A 10,519-nucleotide genomic window follows, 5' to 3' on the forward strand; every position below is an offset into this window, starting at 1 on the left:
TAGAATGCTTAGAATTCGAGATACAGACAAAAAACCGTTTTTAGCCATTTTTGGAGGTGACCGCATTCTGCGTATATGTACAGGATCAAGCTCAAAATAGAACCATAAGGTTCTAGTGATGAGAGGAGTCCCCACAAAAAATTTTAGCCCGATTGACTGAAATCTCTCAGAGATAATCGTGTAACATGAAAATTTTTATTAAATAATACACGAAAAAATCGTAAAATCGATCAAATTGTGCCCTCATTTTGAAACGACGTAGAGGATCGAGATAAAAAAAAAACAGTTTTTTAGTTTGTACGAGAGGAGACCTCCCCCAAAATTTCAGCCCGATCGGCCGAAAATTGCGTGAGATATCGCATCTCACACATTTTTCGCGATAGAAACTATAAGGCACTTGCGTACTGCTGTCGTGCCTAAATACATATGAACAACGTTCAATTTGAAAAAGGAAATATTAAAACAAATTAAAAAATAAAAATGTAAAAAAATTAAAAAATTAAAAATAACAAAAGGAACCAAAACACCGCCACGTCCACGTCGTTGGTTCTGGGTAGCGCTGAGAGCGGGTACAAAATCTGACGATTTCACAGTCGAAAAATAGTTCTCAAAAAGTTTTATTGATAATTCCTATGGTAAAAAGATGAGAAATTAAAATTGAAAGAGTTCTGGTACTTTGAAGATTCTCCATCGCAAGTGAGGTTAATTTGGAAAAAAAAAATTAAGAGTTCCGGGAGTTCTGATGGGAGTTCCGGGTAGTTATCAAAGAGTTCTATCGATAATTCCTATGGCAAAAAGCTGAGAAATTAAAATTGAAAGAGTTCTGGCACTTTGAAATTCTCTATCGTGTGGGGTTAATTTGGAAAAAAAAAATTAAGAGTTCCGGGAGTTCTGATGGGAGTTCCGGAGAGTTGTACAAAACGAATACCTGGACCTGATTAATCCATCGAGTATTCTGGGGGTGTCGGATTTTATACGATTAATTGATTTTTTGAAATACTCTTTTCAACATGATTTTTTGACGGAATTTGGATATGTATTGTACCCAAAACCTATAGGGAACTGTAGAACTCTTTGAGAACTATTCGGAACACTAAAAAAAATACGATTTTTTAAAAGATGGGGGGCTGACGTATTTTATCAAACTTTATTTTGAAGCGGATAATGACCGTAACTATTGATGAAAAGTGCAGAGAACTGTAGAACTATTGTTAATCTATTCAGAACTGTCAAAAAAATTACATTTTTTCAAAAATGGGTGGCGCCGTGAAGTTGGCCTCCCATTTTCAAATATCGCAATTTTTTGCATTTAATCGACAGAACTATTTCTAAAAACAATATCAGGATCTCTAGAACTCTTCCGGGGGCAAGCAGAACTCTAACTTTTTTTTAGTAATTTTCATAATAAGGGGCCAACTTCTTAGAGGTTTGAAAATGTCGCTCGGCAGCGAACGTGTTAAATCCCTTCGACGCCGCGTGCTCCAGAGCGAGCACCCGCATGTTATTGTTTTACGTGTCTAGTCTATGTATTACGTGTATATTTGCGTGTATTACATATTTGCGGATTTATTTGCTTACCGTTTCTTTTCTGTAATCTCGGACTTATTTTCTTCTCTGTTTTCTTCTTGTATCAGCATTTACTCTATTAATTATATTCTTTTACGTTATACCCCGTGTTCCCTTTTCTTTTCACGTTCCCCTTCCTTTTAGTTTTTTGCGATAGCTAATTTGAGCTGATCCTGGGTGTAAGAATCTGCCCAGTACGTCACAATATTTTGTACCGCAGTACATGATTGCTACCAAGGACAGACGAACAGATTACGTGTACTGGGTAATCAACGAACTGGTAGACCGTCTTCGCTTGCTTCTCGGGTCTCGAGAAGCTGATAATCCTAGCCCCTCCAACGAAATTGTATCGATTATAGAATAGTTGCGCGAGGCGGGGATCATTTATTAATTCAATAAAACGATAACGATCGTCACTTTGTACATGAACGTCGACGTGGACATCAGTCGAGTAGTACGGCCGCGGTTACGAGTAGCTGTAGTCTTCCTGGTGCTGCATTCAAATTCACTGCTGCTGGACACTACGACATTGATAATAAGAGGCATTGCAACGTCGCCAATCTCGAGGAGCAAACCGATGCGGAGACCTTAAATCTGATGAAAACTATAGTGAAGCAAGATTTTGGAACCGTATTTTCTGTGACTGCTAGAATACGCAATGATATGGATAATAACAATTTCACGATTTGAGCTCTGAATTCTACCGTAAAGAATGCATTGAAGCGTCTAAAAACCGATATAGAGACAGTACAGGACTTGACCATTCGCAATTCCGAGATCATTCCCCAGCTAGACGCCAGACTGAATGCACTGGATAATGGATGGAAAAAAGTTAGTATTGGTGGAAGAACTACATAGACCTACTAGAAGAAATTACAAGCGTCGACGCGTTGACATCCGTCAGCTGGACGAGACTTGGCAAACGGATCTCGTTGACTTTTGTAGTCATTTCTCGCTGATACTCTTAGATATTACTAGGACCTTAGAAATGCAGTCAAATAAACAGCTGGGCAGGTGACACGGGGAATGCACTGGGCAACTTGTTGAGTCTGTAATTCTAGTGAGGCTACTGACTGTTGGCTATAGTATACTGTTTCAGAAATGATAACCAATGCTATACATAATACAATAATTTAAGAAATGTGGGAAATTCAAAGTGGATGCCACTTTAATGCCATCGAAATAGCCATTACATAAAAGAAAAAGTTCTGACAGTCATAGAAATAGCCACCTATCACGGAAGTAATCGATGTAACCATTCTTTCTTCTATATCATATACGTTTATAAATAATATATTTTAATTATATATACTATATTATATATTTCATGTAAATTCTTATATAAATTTTTCACCTATTGTTCTTTCTCATGTGACTGAAAATAATGCTAGTAATCTTTATGTTTATCAAAAGAGTATAGCATTGAATTTTGAGTGATAATTTTCTCCAAAACTCCAGTTTATTTCAAGCAGTTCTGGTAGTTGTTCCAAAAATGAAAATAAAGCCTAGTACTGAGAACGAAGAAGAATTTATTCCAAGTGTCCAAATGATTTCAAATTTTTTCAAGCACAATGTCGTTTCTAAATACTACGTGTGACTACATGAGTATAGAAAACTTATTAACAAAACTTAACTTACTAACGGCGGCGCTTGCTATTCTGCGAAGTTGCTCATAAACGCCACACGTTTGCGCAATATTATTGTCATTAATTTTCTTCAAATACATCAAATTTTTTAAAAATGTTGTAATCATCCAACCTCACTATCAAGTTTCAACATAATGTAGTTTTATTATTTATTACATTAAAAATATTATTGACGAATAATTAAGTAAGTAAACAATATTTTACTTACATTTTTAGAGTCCATTCTCGAAATAAATAATCCTCAAATTAAAAAAAAAACAGGTACTGACAGATTTCAACGCGCAAAGTTTTAGGCACTGACCGTTTCACCTAATTTTTATGTCTTTCAATCAGGGATGTAGTAGTAATACGCACACAGTAGTTTATCTTTTTATCGACGGTTTACCAACAGCATTGCCACCACTGGCGTTCTCTCTCTTTTAGTAATTCTTTTAGTTTTACAGGTTTTCAAACTATCATCAGTCCGGTAGGTCCGACTGTAATGCATTTATAAATGACATGACATATTTATTAATGGTGATGGATTCATTATCATCATTATTAATTCATTCATTATCATTATATTACAATACACAGTAGTACAGTACACAAGTCACTTGATTGAGATTACTAGTCACTCTATCACTAAGAATAAGATACAGAAAGGAAATGTTGGTGGAATAGTAAACTTTTTTAACTCTTTTAGGACAAGAGCCTTCTGACAAAGTAATTTATACAAGATCTTGTCTTATTAGGGTTTTTGAAGTCACATAATTCGGTTTTGGCCTCAGAATTTTGAAAATTTAAATGGCGCATCTCTTTGAATATCGTCAAACTTGGTTTTAGTTTTTTTTCCGAATCGCTGAATTTTATTCTAGCTTGTAACGTAATGGAGCGTATATTCATTTTATTATCAAAAAGCGCAAACGCAATATTTGTATTTTGATTATATAACTCCCAATGATGGAATCAGCCAGGCGCCTATGAACCAAGGGCATTCTAAGGGAAAACAAACCAAAAAACAAAACAAGTAAAGTCCCTTTAAACTTTACGCGGGAAGATATTTTAAATCACCCAAAGTGATACTTGCGTGTATAATACTTGCGTGTTAGTAATAATTGCGTGTATAATACTTGCGTGTCTCATAGATGAGACAACGCAACAATGCACAAAATTCAAATCATGTAATAACGTATGCTCCGCGAATATAAAAGCTCAGCGGAACGGCAACAAAATTCATTCAGTCATTACACCTCCTACGGTGAAGCTCGAGAGAGAGATTCAGGATTTAGAAAGGAAAAAGTAAAGGAGTAATGATCCTCCCTGGATAGTCTGGAAGGGTTCGTTGGAGTCATAGCGCGTCTAAATGATACTCAAAGCTAAAACAGGGACGAGAGGAATAAACAGGGTTACGGCATTGGAGAAACCACCTGACCATCTTGCCTCTCAAGTCTCCCACACCATACTACCTAAAAGTATCTTGTCAGCGGGTGACAATAATAACACCATTATTAGATGTACACGACCTTCTGATCCAAAAAATCACTGAATTACGGGACGACGCTGGCGGACAACATAGCGTTGCCACGCCATACTAAATTCGTTCCTAAAAGTGGGATTGGTGATCAATATTGCATTGCGAACCATATATCGTCCAAATACCGGGCGACTGTACGACATTAGCGGATAGCATTACGCTAGCTTAGCTATATGCCCAACAGGAACAATACCTACACCAATTAGGACGATCATTGGTAAACCACATGGCGCGGCAAGCCGTATGATCGGTTCAACAAAAAACATCATCCACACCTCTATGAAGGTTAAAATCAGAGATTGGAATAAAACAAGCTCTCTCTAACATAGCCCGGTGGTAGCTTCATAACCCTAATCTGTAGCAAGATAAATAACCTATTTTAATAAAAACAAGTCTAAAATTTAAAAGAAACGGATTGGTTGAATCACCTACCTACAGATCCGATTCGTCGGCCCAGAGCACGAGCTCTTTAAGGAAATCCTATATCCAACACGTGGTGAAACGTAAAGATTCACCACGACTCACTAAAAGAGAACATAACATTCGCGCCCAACGTAGGACAATAGGATGTATAGAAATGCTAAACAGTAGGGTAAACTGGGTACGGTTGAAACGGTGGACGGTTGAAACAAGGCGAATATCTCGACACCGTGCGTGATGCGATGAGGGGTGCAAGGGGAGAACGAAGCGGGCGACGACTCAAAACACAAATTTTAGTGTTGCGTCGCTGTTCGCGCGCTGTGCTTGTGTATAGGAGGCCCCACTGTGTTTTTTGACGGAAAAGTAAGTATTTTTTGTTCGTACATTTTTGCAATTATTATGGTGTTATTAAAGTTAGAGTATTGAGAGTTTTGTATCGTTTTAATTGAAGTTTGTAGAATATGGCTGTATGATTAGTTTTTATTCAAATTTATTATTATCGTTACCGTGAAATGTTTTATACTTAGAAGGGGGGTTGGGGACAGTTGAAAAATGTTTTGTGGGTACGGTTGAAACAGTTTATTTATTTAATTTTTTTGTTTCTTAGATGGGTACGCCAAAGGAAGACTACGAGAGGTCAGGCCGACTTATCAACGTACAAACAAGCCTATGAAGATGTAAAAGCCGGATCTTCGTTAAGAACAGCGGCAGAAAAGAATGAACTAAACCACTGTTCCCTGTTGTGATATGTACGTAAACGAGATGCGACTGGTGGCGATGAAAATCAAGAAATGGGATATAAGGCTCACAATCGAGCCTTTAACCAGGAACAAGAGCATGAGCTATCTAAATATTTAATTAGATGTGCAGACATATATTTTGGTCTTACTAAAAAGGATGTTATGAAATTGGCATACGAACTAACCGTCAAGTACGACTTATCACGACCTCGGACTTCGGATGACAACGAAATGGCTAGCGAAGAATGTTTTCGCATGTTTATGAGAAGAAATCCTCAACTATCAGTACGCGCAGCACAGGCTACAAGTCTTTCTAGGACGACTAGCTTTAATAGAATTAACGTAGATGCTTTCTACGACAATTTGGCTACTATCACGGATCGTTATAAATTTGAACCACAAAATATATATAATGCTGATAAGACCGGCATAACTACTGTGCAAAAACCCGACAGAATAATAGCTAGACGTGGTGCTCGTCAAGTAGGTTCAGTGACTTCAGTCGAGAGGAGTACTTTAGTCACAGTAGCCTTTGCGGTCAATGCCATCGTGTAGTATACGTGTGTGCCGATGGGCAGCACAGTGGCGCTTCTGAAAGGTAGAGAGGAGAGAGTTCGTCAGCGTGTGGAAGAAGAAACATGTAAAGTGCGAGTACTAATAAAAGTTTTATATTGATAAAACCGGAGTCGTTAATTTAAAACCGCTGCTTCTTAATTTGGCAAAAAGTTCATAGGTATCACAATCGGAAATGCTATTCCTCCATTCTTTGTCTTTCCGCGAGTGCGATACCAAGATCACTTTATCAGGGATGGACCAATAGGATCTGCTGGAAGTGCAAATCCTTCTGGCTGGATGCAGTATGAAATATTTATTCAATTCCTGGAACACTTCAAGAAACATTACAAATGCTTCTCCTTCACATAAAGTCTTACTTATGCTTGATAACCACTCTTCACATATTCACATTAACGCATTAGACTTTTGCAAGACGAATGGCATTGTGATGTTATCTTTCCCTCCCCACTGCTCACATAAACTCCAACCGCTTGATCGATCTGTATTCGGTCCGCTGAAGAAAGCTGTAAATTCTACCTGTGATGGATGGATGCGAAGCCACCCCGGCAAGACAATGTCAACATATGACATCCACGGATTTTAGCTACTGCTATGCCGCTTGCACTTACACAATCCAACATTCAAGCTGGCTTTCGCACAACTGAGATTGTTCCATTTAATCGGCATTTGTTTACTGATCTCGATTTTGCAGCTGCATTTGTGACAGATAGGCCAAATCCTGTAAATACAATCGAGGCAACTGAGGGCCCTATTCAGAATACAAGTACACCTGAGGATAAAACGCCAACACCATCACCTTCTATTTTAACTCTCGAACCACCAGAAGAGTCGGAGGAGCTTTCTAATACAACTCTTTTTGTACAACAACAAACTGTAAATATGCCACAGTGTTCCCAAGTCCTAGACAGAGAACAAGAAATCATCATTGCAGATCCAGAATCTTTGATTAAACTACCCGGACATCAAAGTAGTGGTAGTGTTCAGCAAATGTCACCCAAACCCTCTACAATTTCTCAATCCGTTCCTGTGTTGACAAATCAAACGGAAAATATCGCGACTTCGAGTACACCACTTACGTTTTCGCCGGAAGCAGTACGACCACTACCAAAAGCTCCTCCAAGGAAATTAACAAACAGGGGGCGAAAAATCAGGAAATCTGCAATCTACACAGACACCCCTGAAAAAGAAGAGATAAGAAGAGAACATGAAAACAGATTGAAACGAACCAGAACTAAGCAAGTTAAGAAAAGATTAGATGGAAGAAAGACTAAAAGAAATGCTACAAACAGGGCAAAAATTAGCACGCAACATGAATCATCATCATCAGAAGAAGAGGAGTGCTACTTCGTTGTTTGTATGTCAGCATATTCAGAAAGCAGACCAGGGGAAAAATGGATACAATGCACAGAATGTAAAATGTGGGCGCATGAAGAGTGCACAGAAGCTAGTCTTAGTTATGTTTGCCACAATTGTGATTCCGAATGATCTTGTAACCACTTAAGTATTTTTGTTTAAAATATTGATTTTTATAGAAATAATAAGTCTTTAGTTTTTTCTTAACCTATTTTATAGCTTAAGTGCTAAAGTTTGTTTTTAAAGCTGTTGAATTTTATTCTCTCAAACAAAAAGTATTAAAGTTTTGTTTTGTCATTTGTTTATCTATGCATCAAAATGTAGATGTTTATAGAAATAATGTTTTGAAGTTTTACTCAAAGTATTTTGTTAGCTGGAGTACTAAAATGTAGTTCAAACGCCAACACCATCGCCAACACCACGCCGGTAATGCTGTTGAATTTTTAAGAAATATAATAGCAAGTAGTACACAAATATTACAAAAAAAATAATCGTCACCAACATCTGACTATTATATAATTTAAGTTGTACTTAATATAAACCTTTGAAGGCTGATTAAAAATAATGTTAGATTATAAATATCGTGAAAGACTTGAATATTAATAAAAAAATATTTGTGATGTTCAACTGTGCCATTACGAGTCGTAAAATGTTTTTTGACGATGAATAAAACATGTTCATTTATTATATTTTGTATTATTTGCATGTGTTTCAATTGACCCCAGGAACTATTTCAACCAACCCTGGCATTGGAACGGTTGAAACAAATTACATTTTTTTTAAATTTGATTTTACACATAAAATACAATACAGTGATCTCAAATAACATTGTACATTAGTAGACAGATATATGGTCTTTTATTTAATATATTGCCGTCATCGCTCGCTTAACTAATCTCGATGCAATGGACGATAAATGCTAAAATGTTTCAACCGTACCCAGTCTACCCTAGTATATTTTTTATTTCGTATAGTGATAGTATTTCGTGTTGTACGTATTCAAACATTTATATATTGAGCGTAATATGTTATTAGATAATAAGTACTAAAGATGTATAATATCACATCCCCTCGCGGGGAAATCGGATCGGGCTGACGTTCGGTCCAATCTCAAAAAAATTCTAGTTAGAATCATTACTATAGTCAGGCTGCGGCACAGTTCCATTCGGAAGAGCCATCTCCTTATGAATTAAAATGTAAATAAGTCACCCCGAAGCGGAATTGATTTTAATTATCAAATTCTTAGCATCTATTTTTCTCTGTGTATGGTTAATTTTCTATACCTTGCTACGGCATGTAAACTAGAATTTACAGTGCTTAAAGCCAGGTTTCACAAACATTGGATAATTTTTGGAAATTAGATTTGTTGTTTGGTACTTCGAAATTGTATGATTACATATAAATTCAGCGAGGCCAAAACCCTGTTAAACCGCGTTTTGCGATGATCGGATTAGTTTTTCGAAATCCGATACACCATATTAATCCGCCAAATTAAATTGTACTTTTCTGTCCTCTGATTTGAATAGCGCATCACGAAAACCCCTGTACGTCAGGTTTTATGAAAATTAAGTGAACAATTTTAAAAATAAAAGGGGATACTGATTAATTGGTCGCTTGTTTTCAAAAGGTTAAGAAGTTTGGTGAAAATACGTAAAAATTACCAAAAAGACAACATTCTTTCGACATCCCAAACAACGCATAATGTCCAAATGTCGTCTTTAAAGTGTCTAATGGAACAGAAGTTGTCTTTAAGACATGTTCAAGATGAATTTTGCACATATGTGTTGTCTGGGATGTTCCCGACTTTGCTTTACTTTTTATATTGTGCAAAACTTTCTAGATGGGAAATATACTAACAAAAGTTTCATTGGCTTAATATTGTATAGATAGACAACAATTGCTTTAACAAAAAGAACATATATTCGTTAATCCTATGCATCGTTAAGTCTTTTGTTATAATGTTTTATAACAATTCTTATATTCTATTTTGAATTTAAGAAAGAATCAAATTCAAAATTTTTTGAAATTCGCTAAGTTGAAAAAGTTAGTTGCATGATTATGATGAAGACATTATTATCGATACCATACATGGGTATTCATTAATTAATTTCATTTTAGTGCTTCCTACAATAAAGTTGTCTTATCATTTGTGAATTGTGTAAAAAAAAAGTATAACACTTAGGTTTTAAGATTAGCCTCAGCTAAGAAACATTTTCTTATATACCTGTCGAAGCAACATTTTTTAATTGTGTTGACATTTTTCCTCAAAAACTGTTTATTTGATCAGCTTAAAATTTTAGCTATATTATAAAGTACATGTCCCTTTATTACCCGTGTCACGTGCCGTGCCTTTTGGACTTGGATCTCGCACACACATATATATGCAACAAAGAAACCACGCGAACTCGGAGATGCCGACTCCAGCAACATGTGAGGAAGCTAGCTTCCGGTCTTATCGTACCGAGAACGTGCCTTAAACGTGTGAACTAAAAATTCCAGGATTCACGCGAACGGGTAAAACCGCTGAATTAGTAAGATTTGTCCCTACCTGTCCACTTACTTTCGGCGGAAAGTAGGATGGATCAGGGAAGGCAAATTAGTCTCCAAATACACACCAGAGCGCATAGTTCGGGCTAGAGTAGCTCCTCACAAATTGCATCGCGCGGCGCCTATCATTCTCACGGGAGTTCCGCGTACTGTTA

The 10,519-nt window shown here is 36.8% G+C and overlaps 1 protein-coding gene across 1 annotated transcript; it reads left to right on the forward strand.

Annotated features, from left to right (window-relative positions):
• Positions 1 to 2,321: 2,321 nt before the first annotated feature.
• LOC112494517 lies at positions 2,322 to 6,465 on the forward strand. Its single transcript, XM_025086095.1, has 2 exons — positions 2,322 to 2,397; positions 5,756 to 6,465. The coding sequence occupies exon 2, from the start codon at positions 5,940 to 5,942 to the stop codon at positions 6,441 to 6,443; it is 504 nt and encodes a 167-aa protein (XP_024941863.1). The 5' UTR covers positions 2,322 to 2,397; positions 5,756 to 5,939; the 3' UTR covers positions 6,444 to 6,465.
• The last annotated feature ends 4,054 nt before the right edge of the window (positions 6,466 to 10,519 follow it).

The sequence above is a fragment of the Cephus cinctus genome, unplaced genomic scaffold, assembly GCF_000341935.2.
Source record: "Cephus cinctus unplaced genomic scaffold, Ccin1 Ccin1_scaffold0583, whole genome shotgun sequence".
In the NCBI taxonomy this organism is placed as follows: Eukaryota; Metazoa; Arthropoda; class Insecta; order Hymenoptera; family Cephidae; genus Cephus; species Cephus cinctus.

Coding starts and splice junctions, on each gene's coding strand:
- LOC112494517 (XM_025086095.1), top strand. CDS start 5,940: ATGGGATATAAGGCTCACAATCGAGCCTTTAACCAGGAACAAGAGCAT.